The sequence below is a fragment of the Hypomesus transpacificus genome, chromosome 6 (genome assembly GCF_021917145.1).
Source record: "Hypomesus transpacificus isolate Combined female chromosome 6, fHypTra1, whole genome shotgun sequence".
Classification (NCBI taxonomy): domain Eukaryota; kingdom Metazoa; phylum Chordata; class Actinopteri; order Osmeriformes; family Osmeridae; genus Hypomesus; species Hypomesus transpacificus.
This window is the reverse complement of record NC_061065.1, coordinates 9965558-9990218: the sequence shown is the minus strand read 5'-3', so window position 1 is coordinate 9990218 and position 24661 is coordinate 9965558. Positions and strand designations below refer to the sequence as shown.

The 24661-nt window shown below is 46.7% G+C and overlaps 3 protein-coding genes across 4 annotated transcripts; 2 read left to right on the top strand and 1 right to left on the bottom strand.

The window, feature by feature from the left end:
• Positions 1–2926: 2926 nt before the first annotated feature.
• Positions 2927–10813, top strand: ywhaqa (tyrosine 3-monooxygenase/tryptophan 5-monooxygenase activation protein, theta polypeptide a). Its single transcript, XM_047021708.1, has 6 exons — positions 2927–3166; positions 3810–4228; positions 7653–7776; positions 8859–9022; positions 9397–9492; positions 9738–10813. Exons 2-6 carry the CDS (start codon positions 3935–3937, stop codon positions 9795–9797), a joined length of 738 nt encoding a protein of 245 aa, XP_046877664.1. The 5' UTR covers positions 2927–3166; positions 3810–3934; the 3' UTR covers positions 9798–10813.
• Positions 10814–11477: 664 nt separating this feature from the next.
• adam17b (ADAM metallopeptidase domain 17b) lies at positions 11478–18992 on the top strand. Of its 2 annotated transcripts, none has more exons than XM_047021629.1 (18): positions 11478–11940; positions 12196–12328; positions 12540–12673; positions 12790–12878; positions 13035–13224; positions 13829–13959; positions 14150–14236; positions 14310–14420; positions 14526–14670; positions 14749–14861; positions 14950–15102; positions 15307–15506; positions 15686–15789; positions 16213–16347; positions 16490–16617; positions 16699–16866; positions 17198–17254; positions 17348–18992. In XM_047021629.1, exons 1-18 carry the CDS (start codon positions 11853–11855, stop codon positions 17771–17773), a joined length of 2592 nt encoding a protein of 863 aa, XP_046877585.1. In that variant the 5' UTR covers positions 11478–11852; the 3' UTR covers positions 17774–18992. The 2 variants fall into 2 exon arrangements, with proteins under 2 accessions (XP_046877585.1, XP_046877586.1); XM_047021630.1 differs by having other exon boundaries at positions 11482–11940; positions 14770–14861.
• A 6-nt stretch (positions 18993–18998) lies between these two features.
• Positions 18999–24477, bottom strand: cpsf3 (cleavage and polyadenylation specific factor 3). The gene is made up of 18 exons (XM_047021628.1): positions 24273–24477; positions 23889–23952; positions 23683–23780; positions 23430–23558; positions 23138–23315; positions 22821–22910; positions 22506–22656; positions 22230–22405; positions 21923–22081; positions 21520–21666; positions 21222–21374; positions 21005–21113; positions 20743–20841; positions 20338–20432; positions 20129–20216; positions 19956–20022; positions 19668–19764; positions 18999–19577 (listed from the first exon to the last, which is right to left on the bottom strand). The coding sequence occupies exons 1-18, from the start codon at positions 24341–24343 to the stop codon at positions 19476–19478; spliced, it is 2073 nt and encodes a 690-aa protein (XP_046877584.1). The 5' UTR covers positions 24344–24477; the 3' UTR covers positions 18999–19475.
• Positions 24478–24661: the final 184 nt, after the last annotated feature.

Below are 24661 nucleotides of genomic sequence, written 5' to 3'. Positions count from 1 at the left end.
AAGCCTCCACATAAGTCAATACATGCCAACAATGATTGACATGGACCACCTCTCGCTGGTTTCATGTGGCCCTTCACATTATTATCTCTGTTGAACTTGACATAATTATGCCTTCAGCTGACCTGGAATCAGGTTACTCAACCCAGTAGCCTATAATCACTAGAATACATTATATTAGTATTTGGGATCCAGGCTGAAAGCCAGCTCCATCCCATTGCCTCAGTGGCTGGTGAAGAAGTGGACTAGGATGCATGACTAAGCCTGATACATAGATGAGTGACGTGCGCCAGCAGGAAGAGGATGCGACGCATCAACGTGACTCAGCATTTTGAGCTCACAAATCAATGGTGTGAAATTGATTGAGCTATAATGACATCCAATCCCTTTAAGCTTGATTAGAATTTATTCTTTCACATGCTACTGAAAAAATTAATAAACATCCCAATTGTTAGGAATTAGCTCCACCGCCAAAAGCTTAGAATACCAGAGCATTAAAAAGTCTGGTGTGAGGAATTGCTGTATCATTGCAAACCACAAATTGATTAGCTGTAAATGTTCCGGTGTACTGTAAGGTCCATGTACTGTTTTTAGATGTTGTGTTGAGAGCGAGGTGTGTGGATGTAATGGGATGCCTGTCTATAGTCTCACTCTTGTATTAAGAGGGTACCTTTTGGAGAAGAACAGGAATCTGTTAGCCATGCCAGCTCCGTGGTATGGCTAACAACACAGCTCTGCTGGGTCTAACAGACACCAGACGTGTGTGTGTATGCGTTTGTATTTTGCATGTGTGACTTTGGTGTGTGTGTGTGTGTGTGTGCATGTGTTTGTATGTGCATGTGTGACTGTGTGTGTGTGGTAAGGTTTGGAAGGATTGGAGCACAGGCTGAGGCTGCCTTGTTTCCAGGCAGGTTTCAGGAGGCGAGACAACGCCCAGAGGGTTTTTTTCTGTTCTTTTCAGAAAGAGTGCACATTACGTAATGCCGGCTGACAGCTCAGAGACTGTTATGCGCTTGCCAGCATGTGTGCCATATACTTTGGTGTGTGTGTATGTCTGTGTGTGGGGTGGGTAGGGTGGGGTGGGGGGGTGGATGAGAGCGCACTGTATGAGTTTGAGTTGGGGGGGTTACCGTGGGGTCTGGCTGGGGGAGACACACTCCCTGGCTGCCCACATGCCCACCTACAGTAGTCTGTGTCCCACATTTAGCTGGAATCCAGAGAGCAGGCTATGGCTGATGTTATCTCCTGTCTTAATACTTCACCTTTCCTCTGCTTCAATGTTTCGACCCTCGCTTCATACTCTCAGAGGGCTATCTATGCTCCCTTCCTCCCTTTTCTCTCTCTCTCTCTCTCTCTCTCCTCTCTCTCTCTCTCTCTCTCTCTCTCTCTCTCTTCTCTCTCTCCTCTCTCTCTCTCTCTCTCTCTCTCTCTCTTTCTCTCTCTTTCTCTCTCTCCTCTCTCTCTCTCTCTCTCTCTCTCTCTCTCTCTCTCTCTCTCTCTCTCTCTCTCTCTCTCTTTCTCTCTCTCTCTCTCTCTCTCTCTCTCTTCTCTCTCTCTCTCTCTCTCCTCTCTCTCTCTCTCTCTCTCTCTCTCTCTCTCTCTCTCTCTCTCTCTCTCTCTCTCTCTCTCTCTGCATCTCTCTCTCTGCATCTCTCTCCCACTCTGCATCTCTCTCTCTTTCTGTCTCTGTCTCTGTCTCTCTCTCCCCTCCCCCATCTTAGACAGGCAGAGAAGGCACTGTAGATTTCGACAGACTCAGGAATAAAAACCCATCTTGACTGCAGCTGCGCTTGAGGGAACCATGTCTCTGACAGATCTACCTGTCATTCGTCAGAACACTAAGGTTCTGTCATCAGATGGGCGAGGCTGTGACACACAGTGATTCACTGATAATTAGTAGAAAGTAGGGAATGGTTGCAAAGAACCACCTTGTCTTTGGTTCCCAAGCTGTCTGATTGGCAAAAAAGCTATTGCTGAGCACATTGAAGTGGGGACACTGGACCTCATCCCAACAGTCTCACTGTGTGATGATACTAATGATGAGGGAATCCATGGGCTGCCATCTGGAATGATGGTGTCCTGGCCACAGGGCAATGCTCATTTAATTGGTGTGGTATATAAATGTACCACTGGCTGCCTGCAAACGTCACAAACTAAATTACAATGTCTCTACTACTGTACATAGAACACCATGATGGACCTGTATTATTCCATTCATGTTTCACTACATAATAAGAACACTGAGGATATACAGTATAAACCTTTGGTGTGTGTGTGTGTGTGTGTGTGTGTGGGGGGGGGGCTTTCTGTGAGGCTCAGGGAGGAGACTCTGGATTGGTTGGACTTGAGTGGCTGCTCCTTACTGGGAGAGTCCTGACCTGACTCAGGCAGGGGAGGGGTCTAGTCTTGGGAGTCTCCTTCCTGATATTTATGCACTGCAGGGATTGTCTGTCTGCAGCTCTTGAATCAATAAAACAATGTAACAGCGAAGGCCCCTCATTGTCTATCAAATCTATTACATTGAAGGAAAACTGCCTTGGTAATATTTCTGTATTAACATCTTAATAATAATAATGTTTTACATATATATATATATTTGACAGAATATACTGAAATGAACATTATACTACTCAAATTTTTATTAGGCTATGGGCCTACAAATTAGCAACATACACATGAATGATACTCCTGCACAAATCCTTCTGCTTGTCTTGTCTTCCAGCAAGCTGAGATCAAACCACATCCATCTGTTTCTTCCACCTGCTTTAAAAGTTAAAAAATAAATGAAATCCTACACTCACCACACCCTCTACTGATTCAGGCTCCCTGTCCTGCACGCGCGCGCCTGTGCGTGTGCGTGCGTGTGTGTGCAAGGGTGAATATCCATGGCAATGATGACGTCATCTCCCTTGCTCTAATAAGAGGAGACCCCGTGGCTTCTAAAGTCTGCCTTCTTTCCCCCGCGCTATAGCCCTACTGGTTATCATTTTGAGTGATAACGGTAGGTCCTTCACAATACCGAGGTATCATTGGGCAAACTTTCTATTGGAAACGCCTTCTGGTCAGGGTTGGTTGAAGGCGTACGATTTTATTTCACCCAGAGCTGAGAGCTTACACGGAGGGGCGGCTCGGAAACATCTCAAGCTTGGGAGAGAAAATACTTTATCTGGTAAAGATTAATTTGTTGGTGATTAACTTGACATTTTATTTATTTAATTATTTATTTTGGAAAGAAACGTTCAGTGACGTTTGGTAATGTTAAATATCTGCACGTTAAAGCCACGGTGTAGCTAGCTTACTGAAGTAGTCAATCCTTTGCTGACTGTCAGTGCAGCCAAATCCGTCAGGCCGGGGCGTCTCGTGGGATAGTAGCTGGCTAAGCTAGCTAGCAACGTTGCAAGCTATTTTGTCTGAAGTAGCGAAGTACTTTTAGTCAAGTTATTTTAGTAATCCACAAGCTACCAGTACTACGTTATTAACCTAGCTAACATTGGCTTTGCAGCTTGCTTTGCATTCGTATTTGGTACAAACCAGCCAACATTATTTCCCTTAAGGCCAGTTAGTTAGCAGTGAAGGTAACTCTAAACTACTTTTACGTCAATTAACTGTATGTGATTTAGTCTGACAATGACGGATAAGCAATGTAGTTAAACATATGGAAGGCGCAGTAATGCTTCAGGCCAGCATTATTGGCTGTCAAGCATCAGCAGCAGCATCCGCAGCAGTTGGAAGTTGATTTTAGCTGGTTCGCCACATTTTTGTGATTTTTCCATTACGACAGATTAGTAATGTGTTTGTGCCCATCTTTCCAGGTGCTCTGACAGGATTACTGATATTCTCACGATCTTCACCTTATTGCTCCAAACGGTTGTCCCTCTCCCTTCTCTTTGGACTGAACAGTTAATTGCGAGCGACAGTTTGAACACATTACATAGACATGGATAAAACGGAGCTGATTCAGAAAGCCAAGCTGGCCGAACAGGCCGAGCGTTACGACGACATGGCAGCATCTATGAAAAATGTAACGGAGCAGGGAGCGGACCTGACATGCGAAGAGAGAAACCTGCTGTCAGTTGCCTACAAGAACGTTGTCGGAGCTCGGAGGTCAGCATGGAGGGTCATCTCCGCTATCGAGCAGAAAACTGAGGGGAGCGACAAAAAGCTTCAGATGGTCAAGGAGTACCGGGAGAAGGTGGAGTCGGAGCTGCGAGAGATCTGCAACGATGTATTGGTAAGTATTGTCGAGCCGTGTAGCCATGTTTCACAATCACATGGATTAGCATGTATCAATTGAGCCATTTTGTAATGCCTATTTGGAAAAAAGGAAAGGAAGCGTGACGACGTTAGAAAGAAATCATGTGCAATCCTGGGGGTTTAGCACAAGCAACAAATGGGGTCACTCGGGGTATAAAAAGTAGCATGGTTTAAGTGAGGCACTATTCCCTTGATGTTGACACAATTTGAATAAAAATTGCCGATTTGCTATGCTACAAATGACAATCGGCATATGTAATACTCACTGTCACGTTAGACAATGGCAGTCATATTTTTTCAAAAGGAAGTACTCTCATTCACGGACTTTGCTTTTGCAAGATAGTCATAGTGATGTTCATCTAAAACTGCTGGAAGGCTGCACCAATTTATTCTGTGTGAGCAGTGGTGCAGTGGAATGACCTACCTTCTCTATTCACAGCCCAGAATCAATATATCTGTTGCAGGCAGAAAGCTGCACTCTCCCCCATCCCCAACCGTCTCTCTTGGAAATTGCAGAGAATACTCAATCAGGGTCTGTCTGACCTGAGTGAGAATTTACTGTCAAGATCATCTTAACATGAGTGGTCCTGGTTGGAAGGAGGACATTTAGCCTGAATCTCTTTTGCTGGCAGAAGTTGTTATGCTAAATAAAATGAGGCAGAACAGTGTGAAAATTGGGCCACCAGGAGGGTTCCACTGTACTGCAGAGAGACTAAATTAGGATTGCACCATCCTCGTCCTTATGGAGGGGGGGGCTAACTTGGCTTTGAACTTCCTATCTGAACTGTTTGCCGTTTCCGTCTTATCGGTTGTCTCCATGGCAAAAAGTTTATTGTTGCACCTGCGAGTGGGTGTGGTGGTCATGGTGACAAACGGCACTTGTCGATTACATATCGTGGCCCCCTAGTGTTGGTCCCAAACATCCAGTGTCTGCCTTCTTGGGTACTATGTGGAAGTGTTGAAGGATACTGTCCCACTCTGTCATACTGTGCTTGACCTTACCATCAGCTTAATGTGTGACTCAGCCTATGTGTATGACTATCCTCTGTTGTCACCTTGTCCTGCAGCAAAGTAAACCTGAGCTGAGGAAGAGTATGTGTTGTAGCAGTGCTAAAAATAGGGCGCAGATATTATCGCAGTTGGCGGATTAAGAAATGTTTGTGCGAAAGCTTAGCTGCATTGTTCAGCTTATCCCCCTCCGAACCATGGGGGTGGACTGAGCATCAGGGCCCCAGAGAAAAGGAGCCATTAGAACAAAACAGGCTATTGAAGCCTAATGCACTTCCTTCACACAAGTGCTGCTGGGTGAAATGTACTAACGTCATATTTTAAGCTCTGTTCACTGCTGCTAACCTCTACGAACGTTGATGTTGGTTTGGTAGCATCACTGGTTTCCTGTCAAAAAGGGAACTGACTCCTGTTCTCCCACACACTATAGCTAGAGGGTCCTAATGGTCTTTACAACTAGCAGTTTCTCGAGTAGCTTGTCATGTCTGCTGGGAAGACTGTTCAGAAAGGGCACAGTCATATGTAGATACAAAAATGGGGCAAGAAAATCTCAGTGGGGTATTGTATCTATTCCAGAGCAAGCTGGGAGCTGGAGGACCCAATTTAAAGCCGATCCACAGTAATCCAGATTGCTCCGTCTTCTATCCGCACCCTTTGATCCGGTCTGTGGCGGTACTGGCTGTCCGCACCTCTGTGCAGGCTAGCAAATAATGCAAATGGAACCTCCGTATTGCAGAGACCTTAAAGCCACCCATCTGTGGCCCCATCACATCCTGTCCCCTACCTTCCTGCACTGACCCTGGCACTCATCATCATCATCATCATCCTCCTCATCCAGGATGTAGTGCCGGTGGGGCTCCTGCCGAGCGAGCTCTGAGGACAGCATCTGTGTGCTCCAGTTCTGCGCTGGCCATCTGGTAGACTTGCCCTTCCAGGCCCCCATCTGGGCCACGGCGTGCACGCTCTTTTATTACGTAATCCTAATACTGTTAGGCTACATTCTCCAGAGAGGTACAGGTACATGATTCAGGGGCTGAATGTGATTAGTGCTGCTGGACATTGTGGAACAACCCGGCGACTGATGAGATCTGTGTAGCCTAAATGAACTAACCTAGAAAAAGCCTGTCAGAAAAGACATGTCATGGGCTATGTTGTCTCAACCTGATCAATAATATGGTAAGCCTTGCCCTGCTGCTGATGCCCAGGAAGGTCGCCTGCCCTGCCATCTGCTCTCATCCATCTTCTCATGTCTGCATGTCAGGTGTGCACATTCCTCCTCTCCTGCTCCGTGAAGGCAGCTCCCTACAACAAGTGCAAACGCTTGCCAGGGACAAGATGGAACAGGCAGATATGAGAATGCAGAGAAATAATCATGTGTGTGTGCCAGTACCATGAGCCAGAAAGCAAAATGTTGTGTGTGTATTCAGTGAGAGCTCTGAATGTCTGCATTCAGTGTAGGCTGTGTGAGGTGCCTCTCGTCAGGATGTCTGTGGTGAGGATGCCTCTGAGAGGAAACGCGCCTAGCCCTGCCCTGTTCCTGGGGCCGCCAGCTCTGCGGAAAGCTGATCGTGTGTTCGAGTAGGAGAGCATGTGTTATTCCAGGACATGCAGCTTACTATAGTCCTGTGTTGACTCCCCCACGCTTCCAAATAGATGACCTCGCCGGGTTAGTCGTTGTAAATTAGATCTCTTTCTGGCGCTACTAATCAGTCAGTCCAGTCTGTGATGGTGACTCCACCCAGGCTCCCCTTGGTGCAGGTTCACCTCTAGCTGGGTTCAGTCCTCGACATGATGCTGGAACCATATTTACACCAATGATCTCATCTCTCCTACCAGTGCTGACCTAACGGGAGGCAAGGAAGCGGTTAACCATTGCAAAAGCCAAGCATGGGGTACAAGCATGTTACAGGCCTTTTCCCTCAGGGGAAATTGTGAACTGTGATCACACAGGAAGACAGTAGTAGGCCTGTGCATGTCTTGCACCAGCATTCAGCAGAGCTTGTTTCTACCACAACCAGTGTGTGGCAAGTCTGAGGCCAGGGTTAGGTTCCTGCGTGCAGCAGCCATGACTACATAGTGGTTACACTCAACATTTCTTTTGTCTTTTTAATTGATGTTTGACTTATTCTTTTCATGGGGCTGTGACTAAAGTCTCAGTCTGTATAAATGTGCCACCAAAAGAAATATCCCACCACATCTATGGGTTATGGGGATAACCTGACACATGCCCCTCCTCTCCCATTTTCCAAAAGTGTATTTTCTGTCTTCTTGGTTTAAAGTGGTAATATCCACTAAGGACTCATTTCAAAGTCCTGTGTTGTCATCTTGGTACCATTGTGGTAGATACCAAAGCACAATGACTTGTAATTACTCTCTCCCCTCTCCATTTACAGGGACTTTTGAGCAAATACCTGATTGACAACGCCCCCAACTCAGAGAGCAAAGTCTTCTACTTGAAGATGAAGGGAGACTACTACAGATACCTGGCCGAAGTGGCTTCAGTGGATGACAAGAAGGGTAAGTCCAGCCCTAGTCTCACACCAGGGGCCAGGCTCTGCCCTGGACATAGCCAGTATTTCAGTGAGAATGAGGTGGTGCACATGGAGCAGTTTAATCCGCATATGTTACTGTGGTCAAGTAAGACACATTTCATCTTATTCATTTAGCAGATGCTTTTTGATGTTTTATAATGTTGCTGAGGACAGCTGCCAGATTGTCAATGAGGCCAGTGTAGTTAGGCAATCTGGTTTTGGACTGGAATTCTTTCTTTCACATGAAATGATTGTGGACCTCAAGGGTATTTACCATGTTCTTACTCAAGCATCCCTGACCCAGCAAGCTGCTGTTCTCTGGCTAGAAGGCTTGGAGTTCTGCTTAGCTCTGTGTGTGTTGGAGCTGGATCCAGACGTGCGCTCCAGGGGACGGCAAGCTTGTTTGTTTAGTTCAGGCTGGGTGGGTTTGGGCTCTAAACATGGGTGATGTGTTTATGAACGTTCCCTAGCTTGCCCTCCCTCACCCGGCTGCCCCTCCCTCCCAGTGAGTCAGGCCTCCGCTAACTTGCTGTCAGGCCCCTTTGCTCCCAAGTCCGCCCCCCACCCCCACACATCATACGAGTCAGGATTACTGCTGTCTGAGTCGCCAATCCTCTCTCCCCAACAACAGCATGACCCCTCAATTCACTCTAAAACGGAAGGAAATTCCTTGGCACTATACGACTGAGTTACTGTTAAGTGTTTCACTAACTTGCTTCTATATGGGTGACATGTAGCCTAGCTAATGCAGGAAGAATAGTTATGCACTAAAGATAAAAAGGTGAAGTTGCTTTATGGAAGGGATTCTTTTAAGCACAGTACTTCATGTATCACTACCAGATATGGTTGGAGTGGTCAGTACTGACTCAGGATACTCGACAGCTAAGGAAATGACAGTGGCCTACATAGGCTCCATGTCTATGACCCCACTCGTACCCTGAGGCCTCTTGACATTACGTTGTCTCGTTGCTACTAGTCACATCGTCTGAATTCTGGTTTCTCAACCTTTGCAAATGTCACTGTCCCTGCCATCAATCTAAATGTCGCCTTCCTTCCTGGTTTCCTCAGAGACGATATCCAACTCTCAAGACTCCTACCAGGAGGCGTTTGACATCAGCAAGAAGGACATGCAGCCCACACACCCCATCCGCCTTGGCCTGGCACTCAACTTCTCTGTCTTCTTCTATGAGATCCTCAACTCTCCAGAGAAGGCCTGTGCCCTGGCCAAGCAGGTAAGGTTCATCTGTAGACACACGGGCACACATTCATCTCCCTGTTCATATGTATGTGAACAAGGGATGTTCATGATTTATCATTAATCGGTTATTTGCTGTTAAGAATTTAACCAGTTGACAATGTATCAACTGATGACATTTGTCGTCTCCATTGTCAGTGTAGAAATGGCAGTAATTGCACCCCAGGGTTTCCACTATAATCATCATTACCACCGCAAGCTCTGGCTGTTCCGTTAAATTGTTTGTGCTTTTTGTATTTAGTCTTAATGATTAATCGATGATTGATGGTTAACATGTTCAACTATCAGTTAAGGAAAATGCATGAAATGTGCAACCCAAATGTGAACCACTGTACGTGCGTGTGCTTGCAGGCCTTTGATGATGCCATCGCAGAGCTCGATACCCTGAGTGAAGACTCGTACAAAGACAGCACGCTCATCATGCAGCTGCTCAGGGACAACCTCACAGTAAGAGCCTCTGGCCTCCTCCCAGCACTGCAGCCCCACACACACACACACACACACACACACCACTGCACCTCCCCAGCATTTTCACTATTGATCTGATGTATTTTCCAAACGAGGCAGTTCCTCTGTTTTTCTTAAGCACTTGCTCAGTCATGTGATAGTGATTCACTGATATAAGGGGTGTTTTGTACACTGTAACAGAGTGCTTTATGCATGCTGTCCCCCCCCCCCTCTACTTCCTGCAGCTATGGACGTCTGACAATGCAGCAGATGAGGCCGAGGCTGGAGAAGGAGGAGAGAACTAGAGCGCCCCCTGTCCTCGGCACAGAAAAATTAAAAAAGACAAAAAAGAAACCTTTTTACACATCTTCATTCCTTGTTGTTCCACTTGAAATGATTATAGTATTGAAAGTTTGTTGTCGCCATGGAGCTGTGTATGTGTGGAAATTCAAATCATTTTAGTTTTCACCACTCTGCTTTTGGTATGAAGAGGCAAAATTAATAACGTGATATCTCCATTCTTGAGTTGGTGTTTGTCCTGGCCTCCCCGATATACTGTTTCTGCTCTAGGAAAGGATTACTAGCTTCACCTAGCGTTAACATCAACTGTTTGTGTGACACGAGACTGACAATGAAGGAGAGAGAGGGTTTGTATCTAGACGGGCTTGTATTCCTAGAATGCATTTACAATGCGGCTAGGTTGAGGAAGGGATGGCAACACTTTGTCAACCCATCCTCAAATTTGACAGGAATGTTGGGAAATCTCCATCTCCCAGTCATGGCCCTGTAAATACATGCCTAGTGTCGTATGTAAACTTGAACACTCCTCTGAGGCCATTGTTCTCAAGCTAAGTAGCAAGACCACAAGCATCTCTGTAAAACAAATCCAACAGGCAACTGTCTCTTGTGATGGATGGTCTCTGGAAGGTCATGAAAATCCCCCCCCTTTTTCCCCTTGTTCATAATATTCACCTCAGTGTTACTTGGTAGCATGTCTGACAAGGAAAAGGTGGCACTTTAAGACCAAAAAAAAAAAAAAGGATTAAAAAACTAAGTACATGCATGCCCATTTTTGCAACGTACACTGGAATGGAAATTAATATTGCGCATACACAAGTCCCACTTGTTTAAAACCTTTTTCATTGCAGGTTTGTGCACTTGTGAGAGGGTGTATGGTTTTGTCCAGTGATTGTCATTAGAAATTCGGACCACTTGTGTTTTTGCTAATCATTGATTGTAGTCCCCAAAGCCTTGTGAAAATGTTTAATGCCCTATGTAACAGCTATGTAACATGATTAAAAAAATTACATTTTATAAACCATACCTTTTCGAGTCTTTAAATTAGTTTCACTTATGTGAGAAACATCTAACTGTCACGTACATTTACATTATGATAGGATGAACCCTGAATGTCAATGTTTAGTGAAACATTGTAGTTTAAAGTCAACAATGTCAAATGAGCTAAAGTGACTGAGAGTCACTTTAGGCTACTTCAGGAGTACCACTTCGAAGTTCAGATGCATACAAGCTCAGAAACAATATTAATAGAACCGGCTGAGACTTCTGAGTATAGCAGGCTTATAGAAACCCACTTCACACCCTGCGCAAATATATATTCGACCATCTCAGTAACACTCATATTACTCAGAACAGACAGGTGTGTTGGATCAGGGAAACATCTAAAACATGCAGGACAGGGGGTCCCTGAGGACAGGGTTGAGAACCACTGTCTTAGACCATCTGAGAGGCTGTGTAAAATTTAGATGTAGGTTTCTTACATGGTAGCCTACAGGCTAAAAACGGGGGCATTGCCTGGATACAAACACCGAATTAAATGGACATGCTGACGTTGAGAACATGTCCAAGCATTAAAAATAGATCTGCGCAGATGTCGCTCAGTTTGCAATCCCCCTGCTAAAGCTTTATTATTCTTATGTAAGAGCTGATGACTAACGCCACAATTTTTCGCATCTTTCTTCGAATTGCATGTCTACATTTATTTCCTAGTTTCTAAAGATCCAAGTGGATGTCAACGACAGCTCGTTCATTGATGGAGAGAATGGAGTGATATCCGTCCTTTTACAGTATATCCGTCTGTAATACCAGCATTTTTTTAACCGAGTTTACAGTACTTCCGGGTGTACAGGCGCTCGCTCTGAACACGAAAATTTTTTACATTAGAGACACGCGAAACACATTAAGAATCGGATTTAGTTTGTTACAGTGACTGAAATTTGTTACATTTTCACCCGTTTGGTGCACAGAAAAGCAAGTCAAGAGAAGAACGCAAAAGGAGCAAAGAAACTGTTCAGCCGAGTGATAGCAGCTTTTGACAATTAATTGTAATCACAAATGTCGACATGAGGCTAATATTTTTGTTTCTATTCACTCGATTTCTAACTAATTGTTGGACAAAACCGCCTGCGGATGTTGAAGACCGTGAACATGGTAATGTACAAACTTGATTTTCCGTTAAACTAGAGTGTATGAATGACTCATGACTAAACACAATAACACAACTGTTTTACATCTACAGCTGCCGAGTTGCCTATAGATAATTTGCAAGTAGGAAAACATTTTTCGCAAAATATCGTGATAAGTGAAATAACTTCGATCTGTTTGGATCAATACAAAATCCGTCTGGTTTAGGAAACAGCTGATTTTGATCAATAAACTAATTGAATGTCACTCCCCGCCTTTCAGACACCCTCAGCGTAATGCTGACAGACTTTGAAGTCTTACCTATCGCCAACCTCCAGACCCACTCAGTCAGAAAGCGGGACATCCAGACACACACCCATGTTGAAAAACTGCTGAGTTTCACAGCCTTGCAGAGGTAATAATACCATCGCAAAGACCCTTCTACTGAAGCATTTGTTTGCATGTGGAAAGTTTGACCTGTTTCTATTACAAGTATATTAAATAGAATCTTCAAGCAACTGGTTATTGTAATCAATCATGTTCTGAGTGTATCTGTTCTGTTTGCCTCCTCTCTGATTGGAATGTTGTAGTTGACCTTGGAATCAGTGTCTTTGTTGTCTTTTCAGACATTTCAAGCTGTACCTGAGGACAAACACAGAGCTGTTTACAGATGACTTCAGGGCAGTGTTTGTGAACGAGGACGGTAGAGAGGAGAGGTATGATGTCAACAGACAGAACTACTTTACCGGACACGTCATTGGTAAGACAATCAGGTCGGCCTGAATAGCAATTTCTAAAAAGCCCTAAAATGTATGAATTGGAGTGTCTGATTATATATGTCATAGTCCTACTTACCATCCTGTATCCATTTAAAAGGAGAGGAGAACTCTCGAGTGCAGGCACACATTGATGATGGTGAATTCTCTGCACACATCCTCATTGACGAGACAGAGTACAACATAGAGGTACGCTCCTTCTCATCAAAGGAGAATTAGAACACAAACTCTCTCCTAAGTCTAAGACTAAGAGAAGATGTTGGTCTCTCTCTCTCTCTCTCTCTCTCTCTCTCTCTCTCTCTCTCTCTCTCTCTCTCTCTCTCTCTCTCTCCCCCCTCTCCCCAGCCCCTGTGGCGCTTCACAGGGACGCCCCCCGATGGTCGTTTGCTGGTATACCGCTCTGAGGACATTAGGAACATCAGCCGCCTGGCCTCGCCCAACGTCTGTGGCTACGTAAATGCAAACTCCAACGACCTACTTCCTGAGAGCATCATCTCCAGCCTACCGTTGGAAGAGGAGAAAAGCCAGGGAAAGGGTGAGCTCGAGATGAGAAAGGAGGGTGTGTGTGAGAGTGGGATGAAGGCACGTGGACCGGGGCGTGTATGTGTGTGTCTGTGCGTGATGTGTGCACCATGGTGAGATTTCTACCGTGCTCCAGTCAGTGATTTAAGCTCATTGAATCTCCGGTCATACATCACAGCAACAGACACATGGCGTGAGTGTCCTATTGTTCTGCTTTTCCTCCAGCTTCAGTGGAGTGAGGGAAGTAGAGCTTCCTCAGTGAAAAAAGGGTTGCCATATCCTGTCCCTGTGCTGACCTGTGTACCACCTCAAAAATGTCTGTCTCTATATTTCTAAAGGACGTTGATAATGCGAAGGAGGGGTTCTTCAGGCAGTGTGTTCCAGCTCCCAGCTTACGTTCTGGCTCACTCAGGCAACATATTCAACTAGAGTTCAATTAATCATCATACCCTCATTGCTCTTATCAATTATACATGGGAGGTTAATGATATGGGTGTGGTACCAGAGGGAGGTGATGATGACATAACTGTAGAGGCTGTAGGAGGGGCAGATTGAGGGAAGTTGATGAGTTTTATTCTTTCTCCTCTCCTCTGTTCTCTGTTCTCTCCTGTCCTCAGAGTCTGCGGTCAGAGAGAAGCGTTATGTTCATGACCACAAGAAGAACACCTGCCCTTTGCTTCTGGTGGCGGACCACCGATTCTTCAAGCACATGGGCCGCAACGAGGAGAGCACTACCTTAAACTACCTGGTGGGGGCAGTGTGTAGAATGAACAGCATTAGGGACAATTTATGTTAAATCCTAAAATGTGAATAGAATGCAAAAGCAAAAGACAACATGTCGCCAGTGTCTGTTTCATTGATATTTTTTAACGAGTGTCAACAATTTCAGACACGTCCTACAAGAATGTTCCTATGGTTACTGAGTGTACCTGTTGCAGATTGAGCTGATCGATCGTGTGGACGACATCTACAGGAACACGTCATGGGATGACGAGTTCAAAGGTTATGGGGTCCAGATCCAACAGGTGAAGATCTATGTTATGACATCACTCAGAGAATCAACCAATCCTGTTTACTTACCCATAATATCCTCACCAGATCATCATTGAGAAGAGCCCCACCTCTGTGCAACCTGGGGCTGCCCACTTCAATATGGTGGGCAGTCCAGTGGAGGGAGAGGATGTATGGGATGTGAAGATGCTCCTTGAGGTACACTCAAAGTTCACCCCAACCAGGATGACTCTGCACAGCATTAGGACACCATTTCTTCCCCTTTCTCTCATTCTCATGATTTTCTTGTTCTCTCATTCCAAGCAATTCAGCGTAGACATCGCTGAACATGCACCCAAAGTGTGTCTGGCTCACCTGTTCACTTACCAGGACTTTGAGGGTGGGACCCTGGGCCTGGCATACGTGGCCCCCTCCAGACCAGGCGTTCCTGGTGGGCTCTGCTCAGAGAGTAAGCCCCCTTTTTTGGTTACCCCTGGTTAACACTTTTTCTGCTGAATATCCCATTGTATTTCTGGGGATCATTCAGGATTCGTTTCTCCACCTCTAGAGTGTCCATCATCGGCAACGGAGCCCAGATCAATCTACCTCAACACGGGGCTAACCAGCACTATGAATTATGGGAAGACGATTCTCACCAAGGTGTGTGAATGGAGCGGTACGGATGATCATGTTTTTTCTGAAAGAGCAGATAGCAATCAGCAGAGCTTGTACCATCTGGTCTTCTCAGGAGGCAGACCTGGTGACCACCCACGAGCTAGGCCATAACTTTGGGGCGGAGCACGACCCAGATAACATCCCCTACTGCGCCCCCAGGGAGGATCAGGGGGGCAAATACATCATGTACCCCATCGCTGTGAGTGGGGACCACTCTAACAACAAGGTAACCCTTTGTCCGTTCCATCCCAAAACAGCTTCTACAGGGCCAGATGTACACTACCTATGTGCTGTATGTGTTAAGTGTAGAATTGTAATGTACACATGACAGTTGCATTTAAGGTGACAATAAGAGCTGGTAGCTTCTCCTATGAACTCACTGACTTACCACAAGTGGTGTCGTACCGGTGGTGTGTTTGCCCCCCCTCAGCTGTTCTCTAACTGCAGTAAGAGCTCCATCGTGAAGCGTCTGAGGGCCAAGGCCCCCGTGTGTTTCCGGGAGAGGAACATTAACGTGTGTGGGAACTCTCGGGTGGAGGAGGGGGAGGAGTGTGACCCGGGGCTGCTGCACATCAACAACGACCGCTGCTGCACATCTGAGTGTAAGCTCCGAGGCAAGGCCAAGTGCAGGTGGGTCAGCCGCCCCTCTGATCGCTGGCGGGGCTGAGGGGGCGGGTGCAGACGAGTTGATGGTGTGTGGGAGATGGACGTTTTAGAAATGTAGAACAGCTTCTTGGTTGCAATGCTGTTTCGGTTGACCATCTGGCTCCTCTCTCTCTCTTTTTGTTTTGCCCCGCCCCCCATTGCAGTGATAGAAACGATGCGTGCTGTAAAGATTGCCAGTATGAAGTGAAGGGTAAGGTGTGCCAGCAGCCCATCAATGCCACTTGCAAGGGAAAGGCCTACTGTACAGGTGAGCCCTTTACACACTGATGAGAGAGATGCTCATAAACACAGCACACTACTCACTATACCGCCAGATAATAAAATGATAAATTGATCACGCGGAACACATGTAATTTTCTTGCTAGCTCACGCTCTTGTGACACAACAAACTGCCTTTAAGCAAAAACAAGTGTTTACCTTTTTAGGATAAAAATGTTGGTCGCTGTGTTTTCTAAGGGAGTCAGGTGGCAGAGCGGAATCGGGCTAGTAATCAGAAGGTTGCTGGTTCGATTCTTGGCCGTGCCAAATGATGTTGAGTCCTTGGGCAAGGCACTTCACCCTACTTGCCTCGGGGGAATGTCCCTGTACTTACTGTAAGGCGCTCTGGATAAGCGCGACTGCTAAATGTAAATGTAGATGTTTTATGTTGGTTGCTTTTTGTCCCCAACAGGAAACAGTAGCGAGTGTCCGTCCCCTGAGAATGCTGCTGACCAGACGGTGTGTCTGGACAATGGCGAGTGTCTAGACGGAGTGTGTATCCCCTTCTGTGAGGCAGTCCTGGATCTGCACTCCTGCGCCTGCAACGGTACCCAGCTCAAATGGCCCTTTAACGGCAACATGGTCACAGTGATGACCTCCCCAAAAGTCTTGTTCATAAGAGAGATGTTACCTAAGTATTACACTTAAGATGCAGCCCAATAATGGATGAGTCCTCTGCTCTCTCCTAGACACCAACTCCTGTAAAGTGTGTTGTCGCAGCACCAAAGGAGTGTGCGCTCCCTACCAGGATGACAAGGAAAACTTTGTGTACCTCCGCAAGGGCAAACCCTGCTCTGTGGGGTTCTGCGACGGAGCGGTACGGCCTTTAAATACTCCTTTCAGCTCTCTGTTTTTCTTCCTCCAGGCTCTGATTTAGAAGTCCTGTTTTTCCTCTCAGGGAAAGTGTATGAAGGAGATCCAGGATGTCATCGAGAGGCTGTGGGATTTCATCGACAAGCTGGACATCAACACTTTCGGGAAGTTTCTGGCCGACAACATTGTGGGCTCAGTGGTGGTCTTCTCGCTCGTCTTCTGGGTCCCCCTCAGTATCCTGGTCCACTATGTGGTAGGTGCCCAGGCTCGCCCAGTGCCGGCCCTTCCTACAGGCGACATAGGCAGCCGACTAGGGCGGGAGTGGGACGGCAATTTCCCAATCTACGTACAATTTTCAAACTAGTTTTTTCAAACGAGTTTCAAAAGCACTACCAGCAGAGGGCGCCAACCAAGGCACATCATATGTCCGTGTTGTGGTCGGCGCCCCCGGGGGGGTGGGGGGTGTAGAGACAAACCTTGCTTAGAGCGCCAAATGTGCTAGGACCGGCACTGGGCTCTCTGCTTGAGTCAAATGGTTCACGGGTTGTGTTTGTCACTAACATCTTTTTTGTGTGAAATTTTAGGACAAGAAACTCGACGTGCGGTATGAACAGAACACCAAATCCATGTTCTTCTCAAGTGTAAGTTCTGCTCCGGAAGGATCACAGAATGTGCTGTTGTCATGGAGACGCTCCCCCCCTCCCCACTCACTAACACCCTGTTTGTGTTTCCAGAATGCAGAGCTGTTGAGCAGCCTGGACTCATCCTCAGTGAGGATCTTCAAGCCCTCTGTTCTCTCAGCTGCCATGCGCTTCCAGGCCTCCGGCCCCCAGCAGACCAGCACACCCCCAATCTCACCCCCAATCTCAGCCCCAGCCCTGGCCCCAGCTGCAGGTCCTGCCACTGCCCCAGCCTCCATCCCCAGCCCAGGCTCCAACCAGCCTCCCATGGACAGCCCCCGCATGGCCACCATCCAGGAGGACCCCAGCTTCGACTCCCACCTGGACACTGAGGTCCTGACAGCCTTCCCCCTGCCTAAGGGCTCCACCTCACGCTCCTTTGAGGACCTGACTGCACGTCCGCTGGCACGCAGCGACAAGGCCATGTCCTTCAGACTGCAGAGGCAAGCACGCCTCAACAGCAAGGAGACCGAGTGCTGAATGAGAAGGCGAAAGAAAGCGATGGATGTGTGTGTGTGTGTATGTGTGTGTGTGTGCGTGTGTATGTATGTGGAGGAGGGAGTGGGTAGAGAGAGAAAATAACTAGAGAGGAGGAAGAGAGTGTGGGGAGCTGAAGAAGAGGCCCCTAACTAGAACAAGCTGGACTTGTGTATTATCTAATATGTGGGATGACAATTACGTAATGATTAATGTTGAGTTTGACATCATGCATTGTAAATTGAAAACATACCCATAGGGCTATGTGTATTGGGTTATAAGCCATATATGGTCATATCTGAAGATCCCATCCTGTTCCTCCACACACAATCACAGAAATACGACCAGCTCTCTTAAACACCAGCTGGGTGTCCAGCTTTGGGTGTTATTTCCTTATTTGAGCGTAAACACCACCTGACCTCTGGGGACTGGTTTAAACCCAGTGGGACAAACAAGGTGTCTAACATGATATGCTGTAACAAGCCACTAGAACCAGTATTGCTCAACATTTCCTGGTAAGTTTGGAAACCGCAGCTGCAGTCAGCATAACGTTGAGTTAACGCCACATGCTGAATGTTACAAGGGTGGGCATTTTGTTTTGTTTTCGAGACAATTTACAGTCTTTGAGAATGACTTCTGACAATCAGAAACTTTGCAAATGTATCTCTACTGTTGTGACAGCCTCATGCAACTGACCACTCCTCACTGTTGATAGTGCCTTATGTTTTTTTGTTGTATGAAATACTGATTTGTATGTACTTCTTATCATGTAATTTGCCATACATTGGGATTTCCTATATGAATGCATATAGTCATTTACCACATTTTGTGATGTGTTCTCAATTGCCATACATAGTGATGTATGAGTTTTGTCATTTGCCATTGTTCATGTGTTGTCATATACCATACATGTGTATGTATACATCATTATATTTGTCTTACATTGTGATGTCATGTGACATACACATAGCACTTCCTTTGTCTGAGCTAGCTGTGTTGAGAGCAGACTAGCCCACTGACGTGTCTCTGCACCTCTGCACTGTCCTGAAGCACCTCTGCACTAAAGCACAGGGTCATTTTTAACTCCTGCCACTTCCTTACACTTGTGATGTCCTTTTTATGGTGTTAACTGTCTGTGTCAAAAATTTGCTGAATGAAACTGATGTCTCGTGACTGCGCAGTTTTACCTCACTGAGAAAACTGAAATAAATAAGCACAAACATTTGGCCTCAGAAAGCTTTATTTAAAAAAAAAATACAAACATTGATCAATTATCAAAATAACTTGTAAAGATACAGCACAAATCTTGTTCATAGCGAAAGATGAAGATTCCTTTGGAACCAACGAGTTCACAAACAAAGATTCCTTTTTTGTGAAATAAGAAAAATATAAGTACACAAGAACTACAATAAGGGGATTTTTTTTCACACAATGGCATTCAATTCAGAATTGTAATTAGTTCATCAACATAAACTACAAATGTTCTTGACATTTCATGGTGCTCCTCCACCAGTGAGGGAAGTGACATGACGTACACGATCTCAGCACAGCCCCGCGATCATTTGCATCCATGAGCTAACAGGATGTGATGACATGGCAGGAAGTGCTACTGAAGGCCCAGCAGGGGGTATGCAGTGGTCCATCTTCCTCCAGGGTTCAAAGCTCGCTGTGGGGAGTCATCCAGGATGGACGTGGGTGGCAGTCCTCAGATGACGGGGTTGAGGGCGTCATAGAGGCGCTGGACGGCCAGCTCCACCATCTCTCTCAGCGTCTCGTCATCCGTGCTGCCCTCCTCATACTCCACCGTCTACACACGGGGGAGCAGGGTTGGACGCCATCACAGAAGACAGATGGATGAATGTGGACGGTGTGGTGACACACTGAGGGCCGTACTCACTCTGGTCTCTGGGTTGATGTAGGCGGTGTTCCCGTCCACAGTCAGGGTGGGGTTCTTGTTGTCCTTGAAGTCCACACAGTCCTCTCCAAACATGTCTCTGTGAAGGGGGTGGAAACCATCGACAGAAGATCACCGATCATATTAGGAAAACGACACTGCGCCTGGGCTTAGGGACAGATGCATGGTGCCACTGGAGACTTTTGTTGTGCTACCATTCAACATGGCAGTCTCTAGATTGGTGGCAAGCATGGGCAATGTAGTCCAATAAAACGATTTATATGTGCTTACTGCAGCATGATCTCCAGTCTCTGGAGGAACAACTCCATGTCCACTCCCTCCTGCTTGGGCTCAACCACTACAGGAGAAGCAAGAAAAAAGAGATATCAGTTAGGGACTAACGACTAGGGGAGGGGGGGGGGGGGTGAAGGTTCTGGGACTAAAGGCAGGTTCTGCATACTGACTTTTCTGGGCCTTGGGGTTGGACTGGACCTCCAGAACCACGGTGGTGACAGCATCAGCATACATGTCGTTCAGAGGGTTGGCAATCCACTGGAGGGACGTCGGGGGGGGGGGGGGGGGGGGGGGGGGGGGGGGGATAAAACATTAGCGAACAGGCTTCCCGATATATTCTGGTGCGGTTTAAAAAGGCACACAAAAACATCCTCCTCACCTCCAACACCACCATGCCAGTCTCGTGCACCAGCGTGATGTTCTTGAAGATCTTGATGGTGATCTTGTCCGATCCCTCCATCTCCTCCACATCTCCTGCAGTCACATGACACAGCACCTCCATCAAAACCTCCCTCACCCACACACAGCAGCACACCAAGGAGAACCCAGGCACATGGATCCATGTTTGGACTGTACAAGGCCCACAATGAGGACTACATAGGGACTGAAGATGAACATAGAGTGTAAACATGGAGTATAAATAGATCTTGAATATAGTAGTATAAGAGGAAAATAAAGGTGCTCATACTGTGTATATACTGTATATGGAGTATATAGTAGTTCATTTTAAAGTTCAAGTTAATTTAATTGAGGTTTTGAGGTGGGGGTGCATGAAGGTACCCACCGGCCAGGCTGCGTAGCTGGCTGACCAGCAGGGAGATGGGGCCTGAGAAGGGGATGGCCTGGGTCTGCTTCACCGTGCTCATAGCCAGTTCTGTGTAGTCTGGGGAGAGAGGTCTTATTCCAGATCAAATGATTCCAGTTAAGACACAGACAAAGCCATGGTCCTTGGCCCGGAACACTGACACACAACCTCAGAGACACAGACTGACTTGTGTGTGTGTGTGTGTGTGTGTGTGTGTGTATGTGTGTGTGGTGGTACTCACTGGACAGGTCAGAGGGGGTGAGGATGTGGTAGCTGAAGTTCCTCTTCACTAGGATCCCAGACACCCTCTGGCCTTGAGCACACCTCTTATCAGCCAGGGAGCCCATCACCTGCAGCACAGCACAACCATCACATCCTGTCCTTCATCCACAAGAGGGGAATGTGAGACTAGCCCTCCCCGGGTGTCCAGTCAGGGGGCAGGTTTTGGGGGGTCTCACCTTGGCCAGTTTCTCTCCCCTGAAGTTGAGGGTGACGGCCTCCGTGTTGCGGGGGTTGTGCACCTCGATGTGGACCTCGTCGTTGTCCTCGTACTCCCGGATCAGCGCCGCCTTCAGACGAGCCATCTCGTTCTGCTCACCATGTACCAGGATCTGGAGACGCACACGTCTCACATTACACGCACACTCTGGAAATGTGTCTAACATACACAAGCGACATAACGGAAAACGTAACTATAATAATCCCCTGAATAATAAGGATTTCTGTTTGACAGAGTGTATCTGTGTTATTTCATACCACGTGAGGAGGCTTCAGAGCCCTGATGAACTCGCTGGTCTGCTGGTAGTCAGTGTGGGCGGAGAAGGAGATGTAGTCCACGGACATCTTCAGCTGCAGCTTCTGACCTGACATGGTGGTGATCTCCTCAGGCTCCGACATGATGTGCTGAGGACAACACGAACAAAGACATGGTCAGAACGGGACCAAACCAGACCAGTTTCATGCATGGCCCATGACACCAAAAAAGGCTTTTCTTTTTAAGTAAATTATTTTCCAAAGCACTTGGAAAAAGCCCAGGTTTCTATAATACATAGGTATAAAAGACCTCTATATACTACAAACTATACTACTCTATGTACTTGGAGGAACACTTTAACTCAGGTTATAAAACACCATCAGTCAGTAGGGAAACACCCGCCACCTTTGCAAGGGTTCCCTCCACGCAGTATCCAGCGATAATGACCCCGTTCCTCTTGTCAGTACACCAGCTCTCAAACAGCTCCCGGGACAGGCCGCTCTGCATCATACCAGGTGAGGCCATCACCACGCTGGGGCCGATGTCGTCAAAGTGGTCCATGCTCTGGAGGGATAGGAGCACTCTGGAATCAACTTTGACTGGACGGATCCTTCACTCCCCTGGCTGGGTGCATGTATGTATATGATCCCAAACACATGGTAAGGTCTATATGTGTTCTGATGAGGAGTGCAGCTCCGTGCCCAGCGCCCACCTTGAGGTTGCTGATGTGCTTGAAGACGAAGGGGTTGTTGACGTTGATGGCCTTGCGGATCTTGTCGTTCATGGCGTTGACGTAGGTCTGGTACACGGCCATGCACTTCTTGGCCAGCGAGGAGGCGTAGTAGATGGGAATGTCATGGAGCTCCGGGTGGTTCTGCCAGTACTCATCTGAAACACACACACACGATGAGTAAATCTGCAGTGTGCCTACAGACACACAGGCCAGTGTGGGTGTGTGAGCAGTGGGGGAGCTGTGGCCCCGTCTCACCCAGGATGAGCAGCAGCTCCTGGGCTCGGCCCAGAGCAAACACAGGGATGAGGCAGCGGCCCTCCCGGTTGACGATGTCGTGGATGGTGTTGCAGAAGCGGGCCTCCCGCTCCTCCCTCTTCTCATGAATGTGGGTTCCATACGTGGACTCCTGGGAGAACAGACAACCATCACCAAACATATTACCAAGACGAGATGACGTCCGGGCTTAGGGGCGATGCATGGTGCCACTGGAGCCCCTTTTGCTGTGGTTGGTCATCTAGTGTGATGTTGATGCTTGATTGTGGTGTCATGTGTGCTTCAGCTAAAACTCACTGTGATGAGGATGTCTGGTTTGACGCTGGGGATCTCTGCTGCCATCAGATGCCTGTCCTCCTGGCGAGAGAAGTCTCCTGTGTACAAAATCTACAGAGAGACAAAGATCCGCCACAGCAAACTGTCAGTTTATTGTTTCAGTGTCAGACACAAAACTGCCATCTATTGGTCAGAATTAAGACGGAAATATGTTTTTCTTTGTCAACATACAGCTTATATACATATAGGGGAAGTTCATGTATTATTTTTACTTGTGTGACAGCTAACATGACATGAGCATGGAGAAGTCTTTACTGGGCAGAACTCTCAGATCTCACCTTGACGCCCGCTATCTCGATCATAAACATGGCGGCCCCGAGGACGTGGCCGGCGTGGTAGCACCAGAACTTGATCCCCGCCACCTCCTTCACCTCGTGGAAGTTAATGGTCTCGATCTTATCCATGCTCTCCTCCAGGTCCGTCTCTGTGTACAACATGTCATCTGCAGAGATGTTGCTAGAAAAGGAGACGTGACAATGAAACATTTGTTCTTTTCTTTTCAGCTGCCATGTATTACACAGCCTTTGTGAAGCAAACGAAAACAAGGAAGGCAGTTAGAATGTAGCCTACCTGACTTTTACATAATCAGACAACAGCCAGCGATAGATGGCTTTGGTGGCATGGGTCATGAAGGTCCTTCCTTTGAAGCTGGTTTTCTGGAGAAACCAAGGCAAGGCTCCACAGTGGTCCAAGTGGAAACTAAGGAGATTTAGAAAAAAGGAGGAACATTTAGTAGAAAGAATATAATCGAGTCAGTTCAACAGACGTCATCAAACACTGATCGTCCAAGATCCTCATCACTTGATGAGGTAAAGTCACTCACTGGCTGATGAGAAGCAAGTCAATCTCAGCTGGATCGATCAAATCAATGTAGGGAAGGGCGTCCATGCCCTCGAGGCCAGGATGGATTCCACAGTCCAGCTGAAAGTGTCAGTAGGTCACATGTATTTTATGCTTGCTCATTCAATCTACCTCAATAAAATGATACATTGACAGCGTCAGCCGTAAGCGTCTCTGTTCTTATAATACCATGATTTTTCGGCCTTTGAACTCCAGAATGATGCATGACCGTCCCACCTCCTGACCAGCTCCCCTGAGTAAGACAACAGCCACGCAAGAATCAAACACCTTTCCAAGATAACAGTGACGTCAGCTAGCATTGAGTGTTTACTATACACCTGCAATGATGGTGGATAACCAACTAGCAAGCTAGTTACCTCGTAACAATAACACAAGCTAGCTATGTCGTAAATTCCAACAGAGATCAGGTTAACAGACTACCAAGATAGCTATCTAACCATGTGCATTCTGATTACTGTTTTTTGTTGTCACAACTGTGCAACATCGATAGTAAGCTTACGTTAGCTAGCTAGCTATGCTACTTATTGTTAGTTAACGTTGTTGAGAACTTACAAAGGCCTGATGAGGAGCTGGTCACTCTCCTCGGCTGGTACCGTTACATCAACCTTACGTTTTGTGGCCATATTTGCCGCAAAATAAACTAAAAACTGAATAAATACGTTTAGTAGATCATCAACATTTCTCCTAAAAGTTGTGCAAATAAGCGGCACACGTTAACAGAGGTACTTCCGGTCCAGTGTCAAATTATGTCCGTCTCACCAGTTGTTTCAGTGGTTCCGTTATCGTCTTCCTGCCTCTAATTTTGTAAAATAATTAGTACTCAAATTGAACGAAAGCGACAAACGAATTACTCCATGGTTCAGTCCTCTTTGCAAGTTTGCACTGCTGAATATATACAATACGTTTCTAATACACGATTATCAATTAATGAATGCATGATC

What these genes read in the sequence shown, in the direction of transcription:
- adam17b (XM_047021629.1), top strand. Translation starts at nt 11,853, where the DNA reads ATGAGGCTAATATTTTTGTTTCTATTCACTCGATTTCTAACTAATTGT. An exon ending in AGTTTCACAGCCTTGCAGAG is followed by an intron (nt 12,329 to 12,539) that starts GTAATAATACCA and finishes TTGTCTTTTCAG; the next exon opens with ACATTTCAAGCTGTACCTGA. An exon ending in GGAAGACGATTCTCACCAAG is followed by an intron (nt 14,862 to 14,949) that starts GTGTGTGAATGG and finishes TGGTCTTCTCAG; the next exon opens with GAGGCAGACCTGGTGACCAC.
- cpsf3 (XM_047021628.1), bottom strand. Translation starts at nt 24,343, where the DNA reads ATGGCCACAAAACGTAAGGTTGATGTAACGGTACCAGCCGAGGAGAGT. An exon ending in AACCAGACATCCTCATCACA is followed by an intron (nt 22,657 to 22,820) that starts GTGAGTTTTAGC and finishes CTGTTCTCCCAG; the next exon opens with GAGTCCACGTATGGAACCCA. An exon ending in AGACTGGAGATCATGCTGCA is followed by an intron (nt 19,765 to 19,955) that starts GTAAGCACATAT and finishes CCCCCTTCACAG; the next exon opens with AGACATGTTTGGAGAGGACT.
- ywhaqa (XM_047021708.1), top strand. Translation starts at nt 3,935, where the DNA reads ATGGATAAAACGGAGCTGATTCAGAAAGCCAAGCTGGCCGAACAGGCC. An exon ending in CCTGTGCCCTGGCCAAGCAG is followed by an intron (nt 9,023 to 9,396) that starts GTAAGGTTCATC and finishes GTGTGCTTGCAG; the next exon opens with GCCTTTGATGATGCCATCGC. An exon ending in TGCTCAGGGACAACCTCACA is followed by an intron (nt 9,493 to 9,737) that starts GTAAGAGCCTCT and finishes TACTTCCTGCAG; the next exon opens with CTATGGACGTCTGACAATGC.